This window comes from Aotus nancymaae, unplaced genomic scaffold, assembly GCF_030222135.1.
Source record: "Aotus nancymaae isolate 86718 unplaced genomic scaffold, 86718_ANA_hifiasm-v0.15.2.pri h1tg000158l, whole genome shotgun sequence".
Taxonomy (NCBI): domain Eukaryota; kingdom Metazoa; phylum Chordata; class Mammalia; order Primates; family Aotidae; genus Aotus; species Aotus nancymaae.
The window spans coordinates 1,464,477-1,485,026 of record NW_026988573.1 but is presented as its reverse complement, the minus strand read 5'-3'; the positions used below and the strand labels follow the sequence as shown (position 1 = coordinate 1,485,026).

The 20,550-nt window shown below is 58.1% G+C and overlaps 2 protein-coding genes across 4 annotated transcripts in view; one reads left to right on the top strand and one right to left on the bottom strand.

The window, feature by feature from the left end:
• Positions 1–17,230, top strand: part of FAM163B (family with sequence similarity 163 member B) — a 36,532-nt gene extending 19,302 nt beyond the window's left edge. The window contains exons 1-4 of one of the 3 annotated variants that reach the window (XM_021671415.2): positions 7,869–8,178; positions 9,432–9,540; positions 13,775–13,890; positions 14,585–17,230. In XM_021671415.2, coding sequence (XP_021527090.2) covers positions 13,798–13,890; positions 14,585–14,992 — 501 coding nt within the window. In that variant the 5' untranslated portion in view covers positions 7,869–8,178; positions 9,432–9,540; positions 13,775–13,797 and the 3' untranslated portion in view covers positions 14,993–17,230. Of the gene's footprint in view, positions 1–5,738; positions 7,475–7,868; positions 8,179–9,431; positions 9,541–13,774; positions 13,891–14,584 lie in introns of those variants that run through there. The other 2 variants (XM_064371705.1, XM_012445276.2) reach the window with 2 other exon arrangements.
• A 1,766-nt stretch (positions 17,231–18,996) lies between these two features.
• The window catches only part of ADAMTSL2 (ADAMTS like 2), a 38,458-nt gene continuing 36,904 nt past the window's right edge, over positions 18,997–20,550 (bottom strand). The window contains exon 19 of the mRNA XM_012445269.3: positions 18,997–19,759. Coding sequence (XP_012300692.2) covers positions 19,641–19,759 — 119 coding nt within the window. The 3' untranslated portion in view covers positions 18,997–19,640. The remainder of the gene's footprint in view (positions 19,760–20,550) is intronic.

Sequence of the window (20,550 nt, the reverse complement as noted above, 5' to 3'; positions counted from 1 at the left end):
CAGGAGGCCCAGGGAGCAGCCGGGCAGCCCTCAGCTGGGGCCCCCTCTCCTCCCACACCCTGCCTGATGGGGGCTCTCTCAGCTCCACCTGACCCAGCCTCTAACTGCACCGAAGCCTAAGCCCTGCCCACTGGGTCAGAGGAAGCAGTGACCACTGAGGACCATGGAGCCCCCAGTGGCTTTGGCACAGGCCCGTGACGGAGGCCAGGAGGCCTGATCCTGACTCTCCCTGCCCTGCCCGACGGTTCCTGAAGTTGGCAGATCACTTTCCTGGGGACCAGGCTGCGGGGGACAGTCACCACTCCCTTCAGGTTCTTGCTTCCCGGTTATGGCTCCAGGGCCTCCCAGCCATCCACGGCCTACGCGTTGGCTCCAGCTCCTCTCCTCCTGGTCCAAGCACCCCTGACTCCCCTTCCCAGCTCCACACCATGCCCGTGGTGGGCCAGGCAGGGCTCCAGCCTTGGGTCGCCCTGGTCTCGGGCCAGCTGAAGCTGTCTTCAGTGTGGCCTCTGTGGCTTGGACTCCAGACAGGGATGGGCTTTGAGCTCTAACCAGGCTCCTTAAGGAGCAAGGACAGATCTGTCTGGTCAGGTTTTCAGTTGCTCAGTGGATCGTCTCGCTCTTCTGGCCTCAGTTTACTCCCTAGAAAATATGGGTCAGGCTATCTCCTTGCAGAGATATGTTGGAGCCCCTCCTTCCCCGACTGTGTGGGGAGTGGGTTCTCGCCTCAGTTCACGCCACCACCTGGGAAAGCCGCCTCCGCTGAGGGGTCCCAGGGTGAAATGAGATGAATGCTCAGAGTTCCACGAAGCCTGGCTGTGGTCCTGGTGGTTCTTACAACCCCTGACATGGTTGAATGGCAGCACTGAGAAAGGCAGGGACCCCCTGCTCCCAGTCACACCCCAACCCTGCCTCACTCCTACCCAACCGCCCAGCTCCGCCTGGCCCAGTGCGGAAACGGCTTCCGTTCTTCAAGAGCACAGGGGCCCCAAGGCATCACCATTCACTCTTTTGTGCCAAGCACACACTGTGCACCCTGCTCCCGCCGGGCCATGAGCCACAGACTCTAAGAGCCTGTGCGTGGTACTGACCCCAGGGTGCCCTTCAGCTGGGGTCTGGGGAGAGCTTCTAGAAATCTGTGGAACCCCAGAAATGGCCAGCAAAATGCCATTGTCCCTGTGCTCTTTCTGGGGACCCCTCAAAGAATCCAGGCAACCAAAGGGGCAAACCCTGGGCACGGGCGAGTTTCCCGAACACCAACTCCCCACTCCGTGCTAAGCCCGGCAGCATCAGTCCCCCTGCCGTGGGCATTTTCTGCCACCCCAGACAGACTGTAAGCCGCTCAGAACGGTGGTGGGCAGGGCCTGACTCACCGCCCTCTCCCCCCGCAGCCGAGCTGGGGCTAGAGCTGGGGAGGCAGACACTCCAGGTGCTGTTGGGAACTGCCCTCCAGGCCCCCCCAGACCCCCTCCTGCCAGCCCACCCCCAGCTGGGCTCTGGATAACGTCTTGGAGACCAACCTCAGCAGCGCAGGGCAGCCGAGCACTTCCTCGTCTGTTTATTACTGAAGCCGGCATCTGGGAGCCCGCGGAGCATGAAATTAGGAACAAATGTGCAGGAGGTCTAGACAGGAACTCTGCGGGCTGCGCTCCGATCGAGGACGCTGGGGCCCTTGGGCTTCCAGGTAGCGGCAGCGCCTCTGTAACCAGACAGATGTGTTTGTGGAGGAAAAGGCATTCTGAGTCTCCGTAAGCCCTCGACGAGACGCTGGTGTGGGGAGGAGTCTGACCGTGAGGCCACGAGCTTGGCGGCCCACTCTACCCCAGCCTTGGTTTCCCCATCTGGAAGTGGAGGGCGCCCGCCTCACCCAGTTGGAGAGGCTGCTTGTGAAGCCGTCAGATTGCAGGACCCCTGCAGCCGCACTACAGTCGGGGACTCTGTGTGTTCACCAGGCTCCCCTGTCCTGGGGCCCGGTGGGTTTGGAAGGTGCAGGGCTGGATGAGCCAGAGGACACGGGCAGTGCCGAGGATGCAGGTCTCGGCTTCTCCCCGGCTTCTACGAGGAGTGCTGGGCATCTCAGGTGAACGAGGCAGACAGAAGCTTTCCTTAAGCATCGCACGGGCCCTGTACCATGCAAGGCAGTGTCCGGGGCTGAGGCTGGGGCACGAACTCCACAGGCCCTGGAGGCTCCATCCCCTCAGGCTTTACAGCAAGTGAGGGGGATGCGGCGAGAGGGACAGAAAACTAGCAGAGTCTGAAATTCAGCACAGGACATGTGGCCAGATGGCAGGAGCAGGGGTCTCCTGCCAGGGAAAGGCGGGTGTGGGGAGGGGGCTCCCGGGGGAGGCAGGTGGAGGCCGGTGTCTGGCTCTGCTGCCAGGTGTTTCCTGCCCATCTCCCCCGGCCCCCCGCAGTTCCACACCATTCGGTCCTCGGTGCCGCAGGAGACAACTGAAGCTTGTGAGCGCAGCTGGCTCTCCCTGCCAGCTGCTGAGACGAGACAGGGCCCTCAGAAGGGGACTGTTGCCTGCCCAGGCCCCTTCACCACAAACTCTGTGGATGGGGGCAGGGGACGCACAGGGGGGCCCCATCTCACAACCTGTCCCTGTAAAAACCCGGGGTGCGGACAGGGAGGCAAAGCCATTTATAAAGCCTTAAAACCATTTATGGTCCCAGGGGGCAGATAAACAGTTCAGCGCTATTCTTGCCAAATTGTCTTGGCTGGCAGCGTGGAGGCTTCAAGGGAGCTGGAGGAGGGTGCTGCCCGAGTCACAAGCAGGGGCAGAGTGGCCTCCGCCAGGCGGTCACTGGGCCTGCCTGGCATGGCTCTGCCTCCAAGGCTTGGCCTGTGCTGTTCCCAGCACCCACAGGCCCTCTCCTTCTTCTCCCAGCACATCCTTCAAGGCCTAGCTCAGAAGCTTCCTCCTCCAGGAAGTTCCCCTTGATTCATCCCCGATCCATTACCACCCTGAGCACCCAGGTCCTCCCCGGTTCTCTCAGGCACTCAGCTTTCTCAGAGCTCAAGTGTCCTTGGGATCCAAAGTGTCTGTAGCCCTTCCCTTCTCTGCCCACCCTTGGAGGGTGTCATCTGGCTTTATCACTTCATCACTTGACGGTTTTTTACGTTCGTGATCCTGACTTTGTCGCGTGTCTGAATCATCTGGATTCCTGGCAGGGCTGATTAAAAATCCAAGTCCCCCAGAGTTGGGAGGAATCAGTGTCTAAGCCCTGCCACACCCATCTTACAGATAAGAAAACTGAACCCAGAGACAGGCCTCTGACCCAAGGTCACTAGCAAGAGTAGAGCAGGACGGAGGCCCCTCAGGCTCGTGTCACCTGGGCCACAGCTAAGCAGAGTCCTCAGGTCCATGCAGGGAGGAGGCTGAAGGTGAGCACTCAGGGAGGGCAGCAGGCGGTCCATATTCTTACCCCATTAAATGAAAAGGTGGGACACGGTCCCTCTTAGCTCTGGAATTTGAAGTTTTGAAGTTCTGTGGTGTGCGTTAAAAGTTCAGGAAGTCTTCCTGGAGGAGGAGGGCACATGCTTGCCTTTGATGGTGGGTAGGTCTGGGAGGATGGGCATTCCAGAGGGTGGGGCACAGCAAGAGCAGAGGGGCGGCAGGAGGGTGGGGGCCCAGGGAGGCCCCATTGCTCCTGGGAGCTGCTCAGAATGAACGGGGGCTGATGTCAGGCCGGGCGCCGGTGGAGCTGCCAGTGGACTGTGTGTCTGTCGGCTGTGCCTGGCCCTGGGACCTGGCGCCGTCTCGGGCGTTGCTGCTCCTCAGCGGGCGTGTATCTGCAGAGCGAGGCTGAGAGGCTCCAGCTGGACCGGCCCGGGTGTCGGAGGGTGGCTGCTGACAGCCCTGGGCACCTAGCCTGAGGCGGCACCCTTCCCGTCATGCTGCCAGGCCGCTCGCTGCTGGAGGAGACCTGGGCCCGGAGGAGCTGCAGCCGGGCGGAGCCAGGGACCAGCTGCATCTCAGACCTGAAAGAGAGCTTTACAGCAGGCGGTCTTTTTCTGAGACCTGAGGAAGGACTTAGACCCAGAGAGGGACGAGATCCTTATAACATCAGCACGGCACTGAGCACAAGCACCTCCATCCCACAGAACCCCTGGGGTTCTCCTGCTTTACAGAAGAGGGAACTGAGGCAGAGGAATGGAGGCATTGGAGGCCCATTCTTGCAGCTAACAAGAGGCAGAGCCAGGCTGGCGCTTGGGAGTCCAGCCTGGGTGTATTATATGGCTCCCCCGTACCCACCCCTGAGCTCCTCAGCCCACCCACAGCCACCCGCAGTCTCCATCCTCCCTGCAGTCTCAGCCTGACAGCAGTGGGAGCCCCTTGACCCAGGCACATGCTTCCCTATGGGAACGCCATGGACCCCGCTATCAGTCAGCCCCAGCTGTGGCCCCAGCCGTGGCCCCTGCTATCAGTCAGCCCCAGCCGTGGCCCCCCCTATCAGTCAGCCCCAGCCATGGCCCCCGCTATCAGTCAGCCCCAGCTGTGGCCCCAACCGTGGCCCCCGCTATCAGTCAGCCCCAGCCGTGGCCCCCCCATCAGTCAGCCCCAGCCGTGACCCCCACTATCAGTCAGCCCCAGCCGTGGCCCCCACTATCAGTCAGCCCCAGCCGTGGCCCCCACTATCAGTCAGCCCCAGCCGTGGCCCCCGCTATCAGCCCCAGCCGTGGCCCCCACTATCAGTCAGCCCCAGCCATGGCCCCAGCCGTGGCCCCCGCTATCAGTCAGCCCCAGCCGTGGCCCCAGCTGTGGCCCCCGCTATCAGTCAGCCCCAGCCGTGGCCCCAGCCGTGGCCCCCGCTATCAGTCAGCCCCAGCCGTGGCCCCAGCCGTGGCCCTGGTGGAGGGCGGTGCTGAATTATAATCCCTGCATGACCACAGACAACACTCCCTCCCAGAACCCCTCCCAAGCTGTGCAAGTGCCCTCATTGATGAAGTGGGGCCATAATTACGGGGTGCAAATAGCTCACACGCACTCCAGGTGACACACACAGCAGGAGTCACTCTGCAGGTGTTGGGGAGGGATCCGCACCAGAGTCGGGACCACTGCAGCAATCTCTCCTGTGGCCATGGCCTTCCCCACTGCCTCCGGGGACTGGTGCCTTCTGCCTCTCCAACATGTGGACGTCCACCCCAAACCAATAAGCTGTGGCCCAAAGGTCAGGAGCAGATGGCTCAGATGTGGCCACCAGCCTCCTGGCTCAGGGCACAAAGAAAAGGGCCACAACTCGGCCAGCGCCCCCAAACCTGATATCAGCACAGCATGTGCTCCCCCAAAGATGCTGTGGCATTCAGGCCATTCGTGTGGGGGAGACACGGGATTCAGCAGTCAGGGGAGGGCGGCAGGGGCCCTAGGGTGGATGGGAGCAGTGGATCCAGCCCTGACCCCACCCAGACCCTTCATCTTACTGGGGTGCTGGGCAGCTTACTTCTCTCCAGCCCTCAGTTTACTCATCTTCAAAAGTAAGCGCCACAGCCCCTGGTGCCACACGGTCCCAGTGGGATTACTGGAACGTCAAAAAGAATACCACTGCAGTGGATTGAAGCACATTAAATCTATTTTCAAAAAGCAGTGAGATTGCATCGATACTGTAAACATCCACAAACCTCACAGGGTACCAGCTCATCCTGATCCCGGATAAAGGCAGGAACGGAACCTCCGAGCCTTCCCTCTGCAGGCTGCATGCTAGGGTAACCACACAGATGAGAAGGGAATGTGCTTTGCAGCTTTTTCAGGAAGAACTGGAGCCCGTAAACGTGGAAGGAAGGACGACATTTGGAAAGTCTCGCTACTTTGTAACTCCCAGTGAAGTGACGGAGCCAGGTGAATGCACAGCCCCGCTGCAGCAGTGTGCTGGGAGCCCACAGGACCCGACAGTGGAGGGGCTGGCCAAGGGCAGCTGCGGCCATTAGCGAATGGTGACATCAAGATGAGGGGGTGGCAGACACCAGGTCCCTGGAAGATGCAGCAGGAAGCCAGTTGAGAGAACGCTGATGAAGGAGCACGTTCCACACCAGGCAAGGAATCCCGGCCAGCTCTGGGGCGTGGAAAACTCTGTCAGATAAACAACCCAGCTTCTCCAATAAACAGCGTGGGGGTGGGGGGCGTGAATGAATTTCGAGCTGTTCTAGAGCAAAAAGAGCCAATATCCTGATTTGAACTAACCAACTGTAAAAAAGGCATTTCAGAGATGACAGGAGATTGCTGAACGTAGGCTGGGTAATTTTTTAAAAAAAATCTTCATCCGTCAGATTCTGCACTGAAGTAGTTATGGGTAAATGGATATGCTCTGTGATTTCCTTTAAATACTCCAATCTCTTCCTCCACCCCATCCCCCAGCAAGGAAAAAATACTGAGGCTTGGGACATTGAGGAAGGGATGTGATGGCGCCGGCTCCGACTGGTTTGTGAGAGGTGACAGTGAAACGTTCAGGAATTTTGTAAGCCGGTTGTCAAACCTTGCTTTAACTGAAACTGGCCATGGCGAGAAAATCTACAGCACAAAAATCAGCAAATGCTCCCAGGCGGGTGCTTTGAGAGCTGGTTTATCAGCTCACCGCAGGACAGGGAAGAGCTGAATGCCAACAGCCACGGATAGACCGCATCACTCCAGTCTCTCTGCGTTGTGATTGGCCGACGTTTTCCACAATAAGGAGTTTGCAAAGGGCACGTCCCTGGGCCTGGAAATCCCACGTCTAAGAATGTGTCCTGAAAGCCACCGAAGTAGGTTCAGGTGGTTCCCGTGACTTAGCTACAAAGACGCTTATTAAAACATTGCTAAAAATATTTCCTTAATCTAAGAAACCCACACATCTGAAAGGAATTGGTTTTCAGTTTTGCAAGATGAAAAATTCGGGAGATGAGTCGCCCAACAGTGTGAAATATACTTCATGCTCCTGATCTGCACACTTAAAAATGGCTAAAATGGTACATTTTATGTGTGTTTTACCACAATTAAAAATTTTAAAGAAAAGGGGTTGACTCCATTAAACAAGGGAATCTGCTTCGAGATTATGTTGCAGAAGAAGATGTGAGGATCTGGAAGAATAATGGTGACCCTGTCAGACGCAAATGCAGGGAAGCAGGTTACAAAACCGTATGTTTGGCGAGTGACTGCGTTTGGGTAAATTTAAAACCGCACGAGCTTCTAGAGCCGGGCTGGAAGGATGCCATTCATTGAGAGCATGCTACACTGAGCATGGAGGGACATGCTCGTAAAAGTGTCACAAAATCCCATGCTATTAGTGTAAGGGTTATTGCTGAGTTTAAAATGAGGAAACTGAGACCAGCACAAGAAGATCCAATGCGAATTTATTCAGCTCCTGGGCGAGGTTCTGCAGTCCGACAGGAGGGGCCAGAGAAGTCGCACGGACTCCTCTCAGACGTGGGGTTTTATAGGGAGTGGAGGCGTTTGATTGATTGTGGGAGAGCAGGACGTGGACGTACAAGCTGCTATTGGTAGGTAGGCGGGATTTCTGGTGAGTGGGCAGCCCAGGGGGAGTGGGGCCCGGACGGGACAAAATGCTACTGGGCAGGTTCTGGCGGGGCTTCTTTTGAATTTTGGCAGGATTCTTCAACGGCTGGCTAGGTGCTGAGTGCAGAGCCTAGTGCCGAGTGCAGAAGTGGGCGCGGGATGATGACGTGGTTTCTAGGCGTGGGGGGCGTGTCCGAGCTCCTGGAGGGGGAGTGGGCGTGTCTGAGCTCCCGGAGGGGGAGTGGGCATGTCCGAGCTCCTGGCGAGGCAACCGGCCTTACATTCTGACATTTTTGATGATATAGGACGCCGCTCTTTCTGGCTACTTCCTGCTGAGTAGGGGCGGAGTGAGGGGGATGGGTCAGTTGGCTGGTGCCTCTGTTGGGAGCCGGATATAGGGGCAAAGCAGCTTTGGTTAACAGCCACTCATCCAATTTCTCGCATACGAGCTTGCAGGAACCTGAGAAGAAAAGGGGCTCTTAGTAGTAGTAAGCAGATTATGATGATGGGAGCGATGATAGGGGTCAACCAGGCAAACATGGGAGATTGCCACCAGCTGAGAGGCAAGACTGATGTATTGTGTTTTTTATGGAGGTCTTCCTGGAGGCGGTGGACAGTGTTGACATTTTCCTCTACTAGGCCTGATTCATTGATGTAATAGCAGCACTGTTCCTGGAGAAACAGACAGGTACCTCCTTTTTCCGCCATTAGTAGGTCAAGGGCCCATCGGTTTTGGAGAGTTACCTGGTCCAGTGACGTGATTTGTCACTGGAGGGAGGCCAGGGAGGTGGCTGACGCTTCAATGGCCACACGGAGCTTGTCTTCCAGTTGTGCAGCTGAAGTGACACTGTAGCCTATCGCTCCACTTCCTATTCCAGCAGCCGCTAAAGTGGATGCTAAAGAGAGGCCGACTACTATTGGGAGGAAGACAGCTCGTTTGTTTCAGCGAGCAGGGGGAGGCGTAAGGAGAGATAGGAGCTCAGCCTGCCCGTATACCTCTAACTGCGGGACTAGAATAACGGGCACACAGAGGGAGGGGAGGGAGGCATTTGTAACTTTGGTAAGGGTTCTATTACACTAAAAGTATCCTCCTGGAGGCACATAAAGGGTGGATCTTACTTTTGCAGTTGTGTTGCAGCTGCAGCTGTTGGTTGTTCCGTAGCAGAGAAAGAGATCTTGGGAGTGCATCTTGAACAGCGGGATACCCATTAGGGTGGTGTCAGGTCCTGCAGATGATCGTGACAGCTTGAACCCAGTTTGGAGGGAAACTGCAGCGAAGGGGGGTTTGTTAAGGGAGGCACATAAAAGCAACTAGTGAAGTTTATGGCTTCGGCTAACATTAACCAAGAGAAAGGTTGGGGGTTGTTGCACCTTCATTGTCACCCTTATTATCATCACTGTCATTTCTACAACCTTTATCATCACCACCTTCAACATTATCACTTTCACCATCATCACCATTGCCATAACCTTCATTATGATAATCACCACTTTTACCATCATCACCATCACCTCCATCATCACCTACAACATAATCATCACTACCATCACCTTCATCATCACCTTCATCATCACCCTCACCATCATCACCTTCATCATCACCTTCATCATCACCTTCATCTTCACCTTCATCTTCACCTTCATCATCACCTTCATCATCACCTTCATCATTACCTTCATCATCAGCTTCATCTTCACCTTCATCTTCACCTTCATCATCACCTTCATCATCACCTTCATCATTACCTTCATCATCAGCTTCATCATCACCTTCATCTTCACCTTCATCATTACCTTCATCATTACCTTCATCATCACCTTCATCATCACCTTCATCTTCACCTTCATCATTATTACTACTTTCATTACCACCACCATTATTATCAGTCACCTTCATCTCAAGGGCCTGAGTTGGTTAGTTAAGGTGGCCTCATTCTGTAGGTCCATCGGGGAGGCAACGTGCCTCAAGGATGGCTGAATCTGTGACTACTGCATAGGCCGCTTTCGTCGCCCCTCGGCTGTCACTATTGAACTTCCATTTACATAAAAGGTAAGGTCTGGGCTAGAGAGAGGAAGGTTACAGGCCCTCCTGAGGTGTAACAAATGTATCTATTATTTGAGAGCAGGAATGGACTGGGGAGGGGGAATGGGATGGAAGGAGAAACAAAGTATCTGGGTTGAGTGGAGAAGTGGGATGAAGGCTGACTGAAGGATTTTCAATAAAGAATAGATGAGACCAGGCATAGGGTCAGTTAGGAGGGGCAGTAGGAGGTGAGTGGGTGATGGGTTTGAGTATGGGGGGCCAGTAAGTTGGAGAGTGGCCCCCACAGTCTGGAGAATATCTCTTCCTAACAGGGGAACTGGGCATGAGGGTATGATTAGAAAAGAGTGAGAAAAGGGGTGTCCTTCAAGGACACAGGCTAAAGGATGAGTTTGATTAGGGCAGGAAGGCTTTCCATCAATTCCCATGACTGAGACCTGGGAAGGTATACTAGGTCCTGAGTAGGAAGGCAAATACAGAATAGGTAACCCCCATGTCCACTAAGAAGGAAGTGGACTTACCCGCTACCTGCAGCATTACCCTGGGCTCAGCAAGGGTGATGGGGGTCCTCGAATCCGGGCTGCGTCAGTCGTCCAGAAGTCCAAGAAGTTCAGGTGAAGGGATTGCTTCCTGCGGACCGGCCTGCCCCTCTCATAGAGGTGCGGGGAGTGATCCCGTAGTCCGGGATGGACAGTCAACCTTCCAGTGTCCAGCCTGTTTGCAGCTTGGGCAGGGTCCGGGAGATGGACGAGGACAGGGGCACTGCCGGGCCCAATGTCCCTCTTGACCACATCTGAAACAGGGTCCGGGTGGGGCCCTTGAAGCATTTCGGAAGGGTTTCGATGGACCTCCTTCACCGGATGTTCAGTGGGCTGCCGGCCTCAGGGCTGCTACAAGAGCTCAGGTTTGGAGGCCTACTTTCTGTTGTAGGTGGGCCTGTCAGGTGGCCTCAGCCTTGTCCTCTCGGCCGTTAAAAACTTTAAATTCCATGTTTACCAGGTCCCATATGGGAGTTTGGGAGCCCTCCTCAGCTTTTTTAAGTTTCCTCCTTATATCAGCTGCCGACTGGGAGATGAAGTGGGTGACTAGGACTGTAGCCCCTGCTAAGGAGGCTGGATCCAGCCGGGTATGGAGGATCATAGCATTAGTTAATTGGTCAAGGAAGGCGGCTGGGTTTTCATCAGGTCCCTGAGTAATTTCCCTCAACTTGTCATAATTAACTACCTTTTGGGCTGCGCCTAAGGTGCCCACTAGGAGGCACTGTAGCATTTGGTCTCGGTGGTGGCGGCCATCTTGACCAGTCTGATAGTCCCAATTAGGGTCAGCCTCAGGGACCGCTGCCACGCCTACCGGCATCTGGTTGTTAGGTGTACCTGATCAGCATGTGCCCAGGCTGCTGTAAAGCTCCGGTCCTGCTCATCTGGGGTGAGGGTGGAGGATAGGATTACATACGTGTTATGTCAGGTTAGGTCATATGCCTGGGTAAGATAGCGGAACTCTTTGGTGTAAGCAGTAGGATTGGTGGAGAAAGACCCTAGGCGTTTTTCAATGGCTGATAGATCGGAGAGGGAGAAGAGAATGTGCACTCAGACAATGCCCTCTACTCCGGCCACCTCACGGAGGGAGCAAAGCGGGGAGGTTTCGTCATTGGGAGCACAGCGCAAGCAGGTGTGAGCACCAACAGGAGAGGCCAGGTTGGGATTAGGAGGTGGAGGAGCTGAGGGGGGTTGAGGTCTGTCATAGGGCGGAGGATTATTGGGTCGAGCGGGTGGAGGGGAGAGTTCCTCGGGCACGTCGGGGTCAGAAAAGGAAGAGGAGGAGGGTGGAGGGGCTAAGGGTGAAGAGGAGGTTTCTTTGGCTGGGAGCACCTGGGTGGTGGTACAAGAGGAACAGAGGGCGGGGCGGGAATGGAGATACCAGAAAGCCTGCACGTAGGGGATCTCTGACCACTTACTGTTCTTTTCACAAAAGTTATCTAAGTCTGTCAGGACATCGAAGTCAAATGTGCCCTCTGGAGGCCACTTAGACTGGTTGTCTAGAGGATACTGTGGCCAGGCTATGGTAGAAAGGAAGAGCAGCTTTTTCTTTTTTTATGGAAAGCCCTAGTTTGGGTAAATTTTGGACTAGGCATCCTAATGGTGACTTGGGGTCCAAGCGGGACTCCTGATTCCCCATAGTTGGCTTTTGTGGGGCAGTCAGAGGCGAGGAAGGGATAGGAACAGGTATTACACCCAACACGGGCAGAAGTGTTCCTTTCCTGGAAGAGGTGGCTGAGAAAACCTACAGGTTACAATGATTATAATCAGGAAGAAAACAAAAAGAGACAGGGCTAGGGCTATCCGCCACATGGTAAATTAGAGGCTACAATAAAGACAGTACTACATATATGAGTGACGGACAAAGGGTGGGTGCCCCCCAAATGGGAGACCAGTCTGATGCCTTCCCGGCCACATCCCCAAAGGGATGTTTCAGGGTGTCTTGGCTAAGGTATACCTGTGTAACCCCCAGGCCTGTTCACCTCAGAACTTTCAGTCCAGAGGTGAATCACTGTTAGGCCTTACGACGTCCCCGTGGAACCCTGGGTTGAGGCCCACACAAGCCCCATAGCTGTTAGGTCATGGGACTACACATAAACTCACTCACTCACTCGCTTGTGCCGGGGGTGGGAAGAGAAACTGAAGGTACAGCTACTCCATAAAGCAGGAAACAACCATTACCTAGAGAGAGAGAGAGAGAGAGAGAGAGAGGGAGATAGAGAGTCAGAAGCGGGAAATGGCTGCCATCTTGAGAGAGAGAGAGAGAGTTAAGAGATAGGAGCAGAAACAGGAGCTGAGAATACAGCCGAATCTGAATTTACTGCTTACTTATCCGCTAACTTGTACCAAGGTTAGGAAGAGAAACTGAAAGTGCAGTTACTCAATTAACGGGAGTTTATATGCCAAAGGGCTAGTTTGAGATAGACGTTTTGGTGGTGTAAGCCGGGGGTCTGGTTCCGCTGTGGGGTAGGGCCCGGATTTACAAACGGGGCTTCTAATTACCCACACCTCAGTCGCTGCTACAGAGGTGGTCGGAAGAGCGGCTCAGCATCCCAGGCCACGCTACCAAACACCAGAGAATACAAGAGGGTTCAGGAAGGTGGGGACGTCTCCCTCGGAATCCTGACCCTGACGAGGCCGGGGTCCCAGACCCACGGCGAGCGAGAGGGTTCAGGAAAGTGGGGACATCTCCCTCAAAATCCTGACCCTAAGAAACCCCTCACGGGGAGAAGACAAGAGTGTAGGGACATCTCCTCTATGCTTCGGTCCTCGAGACGGGGCCGGGGTCCTGGACCCGCAGCAAGAGTCCCTGACGCTGCAGCAGTTTCGAGCAGGGACTCTACGGGGCAGACAGTGGGTGGGGTTGTGGGCAACAAAAGTCTTACCTTGTGGTGGAACGGCGGCTCCCCGGTCCGGCTTTGAGTGGAGTCAGTTTCCCCCAGGAGGGGTCTTACAACTCCTCCCGGGTTTTGGCACCGCTTGTAAGGGTTATTGCTGAGTTTAAAATGAGGAAACTGAGGCCAGCACAAGAAGATCCAATGCGAATTTATTCCGCTCCCGGGCAAGGTTCTGCGGTCCGACAGGAGGGGCCGGAGAAGTCGCACAGACTCCTCTCAGACGTGGGGTTTTATAGGGAGTGGAGGCGTTTGATTGGTTGTGGGAGAGCAGGACGTGGACGAACAAGCTGCTATTGGCAAGTAGGCGGGATTTCCGGTGAGCAGGCAGCCCAGGGGGAGTGGGGCCCGGACGGGACAAAATGCTACTGGGCAGATTCTGGCGGGGCTTCTTTTGAATTTTGGCAGGATTCTTCAACGGCTGGCTAGGTGCTGAGTGCAGAGCCTAGTGCCGAGTGCAGAAGTGGGCGCGGGATGATGACGTGGTCTCTAGGTGCGGGGGGGGCGTGTCTGAGCTCCCGGAGGGGGAGTGGGCGTGTCTGAGCTCCCAGCGAGGCAACCGGCCTTACAATTAGTATCCACCTTCTACGGATGTGGAAACTGAGGCTGGGACAGGGACAGAGGCCAGCAGAGGCAGAGCAGGGCCTGGGGCCCCTCCCATGGCCCATCCCTGGCAGAGCTCCTGCCTCTCAAGGGCACATCCTGGGGTGCTTTATTTCCCCCAAGGCTTGTCTTCTCAGTTTTCTAGAATAGCATGAGTGACTTTTGCGGTGGGGAAGCGTGATGCTGTAAAGCTGGTGGCGTGTGTTACAGGCTGTTGATGGAGAAGGGGGCGGATGACAGCCGGGACCGTGGTCATCACTGGGGGCATCTTGGCGACTGTGATTCTGCTCTGCATCATCGCTGTTCTGTGCTACTGCCGGCTCCAGGTACTCTCGGAGGGCAGGGAAAGGGACAGGGCGGGGCAGCCCAGGGGGTGCCCCTACCTCAGGAGGGAGCCACGCATGAAGGCCACAAGGGTCAAGGCCCGAGAAGTAGGGAAGAGCCTCGTGGCAGAGGAGATGCTCAGCAGAGGGCAGCCAGGACCCCACTGTGGGGCTCAGTGAGATGTGCCTGACTCCCCTCACCTGGGACTTCTAATGAGGCTCAGAGAGGGGAAGGGACTTAGCCGACGGCACCGGCCGCCCAAGGGAGTGCCGCAGTGAGCCTCCCTTCCCACCTGCACTCCAGGGCCATCCAGGGTCCCTGTGTCTCCCTGAGAGATGAGGGGGCACCATGGGTGCAGGGCGAGGCAACAGAGCTGCCCGTGCTGGTGACCCCCGGCTCTGCTGATGTGGGCTGCAGACCCTTCCATGCCTCAGTATCCCCACCTGCAAAATGGAAATAACAGTCACAACTGTGCATTGCTGGGTGGCAGAGATGAGTGGATCATTGTGAAGCACCCCGCACTGTGCCTGGCCTGAGCGAGGCCCGCAGCGCCGGTTAAACAGCTCAGGTGTCAGGCCTGGGCCACCCCATGCCCGCTGTGCCTGTCTCCCCTGCCCAGTTAGGGCAAGCCCTTCCTGCATGCGGGTTCCGGGGTGGGCGCAGACTGCCGCAGGGTCACCATCCCTCTGCCCACAGTACTACTGCTGCAAGAAGGACGAGCCAGAGGAGGACGAGGAGGAGCCGGACTTCGCCGTCCACTCGCACCTGCCCCCGCTGCACTCCAACCGCAACCTGGTGCTGACCAACGGGCCGGCGCTCTACCCCACCGCCTCCACCTCCTTCAGCCAGAAGTCCCCGCAGGCCCGAGCCCTCTGCCGCAGCTGCTCCCACTGCGAGCCCCCGGCCTTCTTCCTGCAGGAGCCGCCAGAGGAGGAAGAGGATGTGCTGAACGGCGGGGAGCGCGTGCTCTACAAGAGCGTCAGCCAGGAGGACGTGGAGCTGTCCCCGGGGGGCTTCCAGGGGCTGCAGGCGCTCAACCCCAACTGTCTCTCCGCCATGCGGGAGGCCTTCGCCCGCAGCCGCAGCGTCAGCACTGACGTGTGACCTGGGCCCGCCCCCGAGTCCCTGGCCTGGAGGGTCCTGAGACCATGGCAGGGTTCCCGTGGCACACCCACCTGGCCCCAGGCCCCAAGTGGGGCTTGGCTGAGCCCTCCTTGAATCCCTGTCCTCAGGGGAGGCCCAGGCTTGAGGAGCCCCCGGACTCGAGGCAGGGATAAGGCTCATTGAACACAAACGTGTCCCGGGGGGAGGCACAGCTGGGATCTGGGGCTGGAAGGACCAGGTGACCATACAGCGGGCCGGGCATGGATGGTTGCTCCTGACGCTTCTGTCTCAGCCCCAGCAACTTGACCAACCCGAGGGGTCTCCATGGGTCACCCCATCCCTGGGCCTCGGCCTTCTCACCTGCTCAAGGAAGGGGTGACCTCAGTGAGGCTCAGGGCCCCACAGCAAGGCACCCCCACCCCAGTGATTGCAGACCAAGGATTCCGCACCTCCGCCCTGAACTCGGGCCTCTCTCTGCCTCTTTTCCCTCTCTCCCCCCACACCTCCCTCCCTCTCTCTCACACACACTCCCGGTTTCAAGTGCCAAGCGTCTGCCCAGGCTGAGACACTAGGTGCTGAGCTCCCTGCAGATGGACAGGTTGCCCCTAAATGGGAGACTGTCAGGGGCGGCAGGGCCCTTGGGATGCTCAGCCCAGACAGGCGTGTTGGTGGGAGGGGGAGAGGCCATGTCACAGCCCACCTGCCTTGGGAGCAGCAGCGTGGAAATGCTCAGACGCAGTGCTCAGCCAGAAACCGGCTGGCAGGAGGCAGCCTGGGGCCAGTTAGGGTGGGCAGAGCCGAGGCCCAGGGTTTGACAACCTCCTAGTCCCTGTGAGACTTGGATGGCCCTTCCCACCACTGGGCCTCGGTCTCCCCATCTTGTGTGATGAGGGGCTGGTGGCAGAGGGACCCTGAGGACGGAGGTCTTCAGACTCTGGGTCTCAACAGGAACTGAGGTCCCCAAGGGAGACAGAGCTGTAGGTCACCTCCCGCACCTGCTTCTGAGCAGGATCCAAGAGGCCTGGCCCAGCCCCACCCTGCTCCCGGTGGACCCCAAGCAGCCGGAGCCTCCTGCTGCTGTATGAAGACCTCCTCTGAGCCCACTCTCCACCAAGCGCCCACCCAGGCTGAGGTCTCCTGGGAATTCCCACCCGCTGTCCTGCTGCTAAGAAAATGACGTCAATGGCTACCCCAGAGAAATCCCCCAAACCCCGGGTCACCAGCCATCAGGAAGGCAGCTCTTCCTCACCCAGGAAGAGGCACTGATTACTCTCAGCAACCTGGCCCCAGGATCCCCCTTCCCTCTCTGGGGCTCTCCCTCTCCTTCTGGGCCCTGCCATGGAGCCCCAGGGCCAGGGCAGCCCGTCTCTGCCCTGGGAAGTCACTACCCTAAAGGACAAGGCTGGCTGGGCACGGTGGTTCATGCCTATAATCCCAGCACTTTGGAAGGCCAAGGCGGGTGGATCACGAGGTCAGGAGTTCAAGACCAGCCTGGCCAAGATGGTGAAACCCCGTCTCTATTAAAAACTACAAAAATTAACTGGGTGTGGTGGCAGGTGCCTGTAAACCCAGCTACTCAGGAGGCTGAAGTAGGGGAATCGCTTGAACCTGGGAGCCGGAGGTTGCAGTGAGCCGAGATCATGCCACTGCACTCCAGCCTGGGTGACAGAGTGAGACTCTGTCTCAAAAAAATAAAAATTAATAAAAGACAAAGCTTTGCAGGCCAGTGGCCTTCCCTGAGCCGGAGTGGGGGGGTCGGGGTGGCCTGAGCAGGACTCTTCTTGCTCTTACTCAAAAACAAAGTTCCCCGTTTCCGGAGGCATCAGAAGTGCTGGCGGAGACACAGTCGTTACTGTTCTGTTCTCCTCCTACTTTCTCCCTGCCTGGTTGGTACAGTCCAGTGGCATTCACCCTTGAGGTCCCTCGCAGCCCCGGCCCCCAGCCCGCCCACACCTCCGCTTCCTCTGTGCATCTGTGAAGTCTGTTTCTGATGCGTTAGCGTGGGGGGTGGGCTGGGTGGGTCGGGGTGAGGGCCCGGAGCTGGCCCGTGCTGTGGCTGTTCTGATTCCATTTCCCACTTCCTTTCTGCTCTCTGACCCCTCTGTAGATACATAGATCTCTTTGAACCGAAGTAAGCACCCATCCCTCCCAGCCTACTCGGCTCCCCTGCGGGGACCTGGTGGGGAGCTGCTGGCTCCCTGAGGAAAGTGAAAGCCAATAAAACGTCTCCCACACTCCCGTGCAGCGTCTTCAGTCCACCCGGGCATCCAGGCCGTCCACACCCACGCTCTCGAGCCTTCTGGGAGGGACTTCCTTCTACCCAGCAGGAGGCAGAGTCAGCTTCTCCCTGGGAAGCAGCCACGGGGCCAGGACTCTGCCCGGCGGGGCCAAGAGCTGCTCTCGGGCTTGGGGGCAAGGCAGTGGGCCACGGGTGAGTTTCCCAGGTGGCTCTCCACCTTCCAGCATTGAGGACCATGCTGTGGCGGGATTCCCATGGCGGGATTGCCATGGTGGGATTCCTGTGGCACACCCACGTGGCAGGCCCCGAGTGGGGCTTGGCTGAGCCCTCCTCGAATACCTGTCCTCAGGGGAGGCCCAGGCTTGGGGAGGCCCAGGCTTGTAGCACAGATAAGGATTATTGAACGCAAATGTGTCCTGGGTGGAGGCACGGCTGGGGCCTGGGGCTGGAAGGACCAGGGTGGACTCTGAGCCCCTGGACAGAGGGTTGTGAGGGACAGGCTGGGTCCCCTGGGACAAGTGACTGAGCATCTCTGGGCCTGTTTTATCCTCCACACAATGCGGTGATCACGATACCTGTGTCGTGGGGACCTTTGGAAGATAAACCCAGGCAGTGCCTGTGGCGGCCACAGAACCTGGCATACAGTAAGTATACAATAAGTGTTGGCAGAAAGGAGGCGCCGGGGAGGAAAAAAGTAGGACAGGAAGAAGATGTGGGTTGGAGGAGAGAAGAGAGAAGAGCAGCGAGGTGAGGGCGGGCACAGGGTGAGGTGGGCAGAGGCGCCTCAGACTCCTGGTCTCAGCACCTCGGTTCTGACCAGCCCAAGCTGGTGACTTTGAGCAAGTCCATCCCAGGGGCCTCTAACTCCTGGGCTTCAGGGATTGAAAGGTCCATCCCGATTGCAGCCCCTCAATGCACATGCGTGCAGTCACACTCAGAGGCAAGAACACACTGGGGGGGGTACTGTCTCAGTTTCCCCAGAGCCCCAAGTCGTTCAGAAGCTGTCCTAAGGCTGCAATGGACCCTGCTCTGGCTCCCAGTCTGAGGACAAGCTGGCCTCACATCAAGGAAGCAGCCAGCACCCGCTTACCTCCTGGGTGCCTGTGTGCACCGAGACACCTCCTGGGGTCCTCTCCGGCGGTGCGGCCCCGTCCTTCCTCCCACGAGGCATCCTCCGGCTGTGTCGCTTTTCCTCTCCTGGGTGCTCTTTCCCACCCTCTCGTCTGGGAAAAGCCACTCCTGCTGCTGGTTCAGCTGAGCAGCCCCTCCCCAGAGGCCCCTGTGTCCCTGTACCCACGCGTCCAGGTCAGGAAGCCCCCGCTGAGGTCCAGGAACGGCAGGACGGTGCTGTTTCCTGAGGCTCAAAGTGGGCCCAGCCCCGTGCCCCCAACACCTGCCTGGTCTCCTCTCTTCTTCCCAACATGCTTGCCAGTGGGTGCCCCACACCTTAGCCAAGGTCCCCGGCCCCTGCCCCACAGCTCCTGTACCAGTTGCTGACGGGCTTGAGATGCCAGCTCCTCTCCTACTCCAGCGCCTGTCCAGGTGCCCCCAAACGCCCTCCCTGCACGCTCCCAGGCCTCTCGTTGCCTCTGTCTGCACCTGACCATCGTTCTCCTTGGAGCAGGTGCTGTGGCCTCCACCTGCACCCTCCTTGCCCCACACCTGAGGCCTCAGTGAGCTGGAGAGACCCCACATGGCCATGCCCAGGCCCTCCAAGCCCCGAGGCTGCCCACTCCTCCAGCCAGAAGCAACTGAGACCCCACGATGCCGCCATAAATAGGACCACTTTATTAACGTAGATGAGCACTGACCCGACTGCAGGGGCGGGGCCCGAGGTCCATTCCAAACGCCCCGTGGGCAAGTGCCTCTGCCCGGGGTAGAAAGTGCAGCGGGAGGAGAGCTCCATGGGAGGGGCTGCACCTGGGCCTCCTTGCTGCCTGCGCCCCTCCTTACCCCCCAGCCTCCGAGGGAGGGAGGCCCCCCACATTGGGCTTGCCTGCCAGTCTCCTTCAGAAGGCCCTGTCACCCAGAGAGGGCATGGGCTTCCGGCCAGGGTAAGACACCTCCACCGCTTGGCTGTGGGCCCCGGGCCCCTCGGCTGGGGGCTGCTGGGGGCCGCTGGGGGCCGGGGAGTGGGAGCCACGAACACAGGATCCACGCAGGAACACGGATGGGCTCCCACGGCAGGGGTGGCTCTGTCTGGAAGGAGGCCAGTGGGTGCTGGAGGACACTGCCCACTTTTCTGCCCCAGGAGCACAAAAGTCCATGGGTCATGGGAAGTCCCCTCTCGACAGCCGAGGCTCAGTGCCACGTCCCTCACAGGCCGGCGCGCCCTGCAGGAGGGGTGTCTGTGGAGGGCCCCAGAAGCTGCAGCAGCTTGGTCTTTGGAAGGGGCTGCAGCTGCTGCGCCTAGGAGTGGGGGGGCCTGCAGGAGCGGCAGCATGCCTTGCTGTAGTACCAGTGCCCACAGAGGTTCACCTTGATGGCCAGGGCACAGTTGGTGCCTGGCTGGTCCTGACAGCTGTCATCTAGAGAAGGAACACAGGGTGAAGCAGGGCACTTTCAGGAGGTGGCTGAGGGCTGAAAACCCCAAGGACCCACACGTGTCTTTTTCCAGGGGTAGGGGCAGCGGGCCTCCCACCCCATATAGACCCCCATCTCTAGCTCTCTGCCACCTCTTTCCTAGCCCCTATCTGTCCCCAAGTGGTCGCCTTCCCCGATCATGCCAGGTGATTTGATCTGTGTCCCAAGAGGGGTGAGGCCTGGGGCTGGGGTCTAGAGGAGCTACAGAGGTCGCACCCGAGGCCTAAGCATCCCCAAGGGGTCCCCAGGGGCTGCCCCATCCACCACTCAGTGTATCCTAAGCAGAACTCATTACACGCCCTGCACCTGGCACCTCTTGGAGCCTGTCCCTTGTCCTGCCTTCAGGTGCCCAGGCCCTGCTTCAGTTGCTCCCCTCCCTGCCCCATGTCCCAGCCCCTGGCCGTTCCAGCTGAATCATCCTGGATTCAGCTCTTGGCTCCACAGTGGCCCCACCATCTGAAGCTGACACGTTCCCCAAAGTATGGGTCTAAGCATGGCTCCCTGGAGCTGCGGAGCCCCAGTCAGGCCTCCCCCATCCCCCTTCCCACGGTCCCCCCTCAGCGGGGCTCAGCCGCCTCCCCCATCCCCCTTCCCACGCTCCCCCCTCAGCGGGGCTCAGCCGCCTCCCCCATCCCCCTTCCCATGCTCCCCCCTCAGCGGGGCTCAGCCACACCAGGAGGAGGCCTCCGCTTCTAGCACACCTTGGTCTCTCGAGCTGGTTCCCAGGCTTATCATC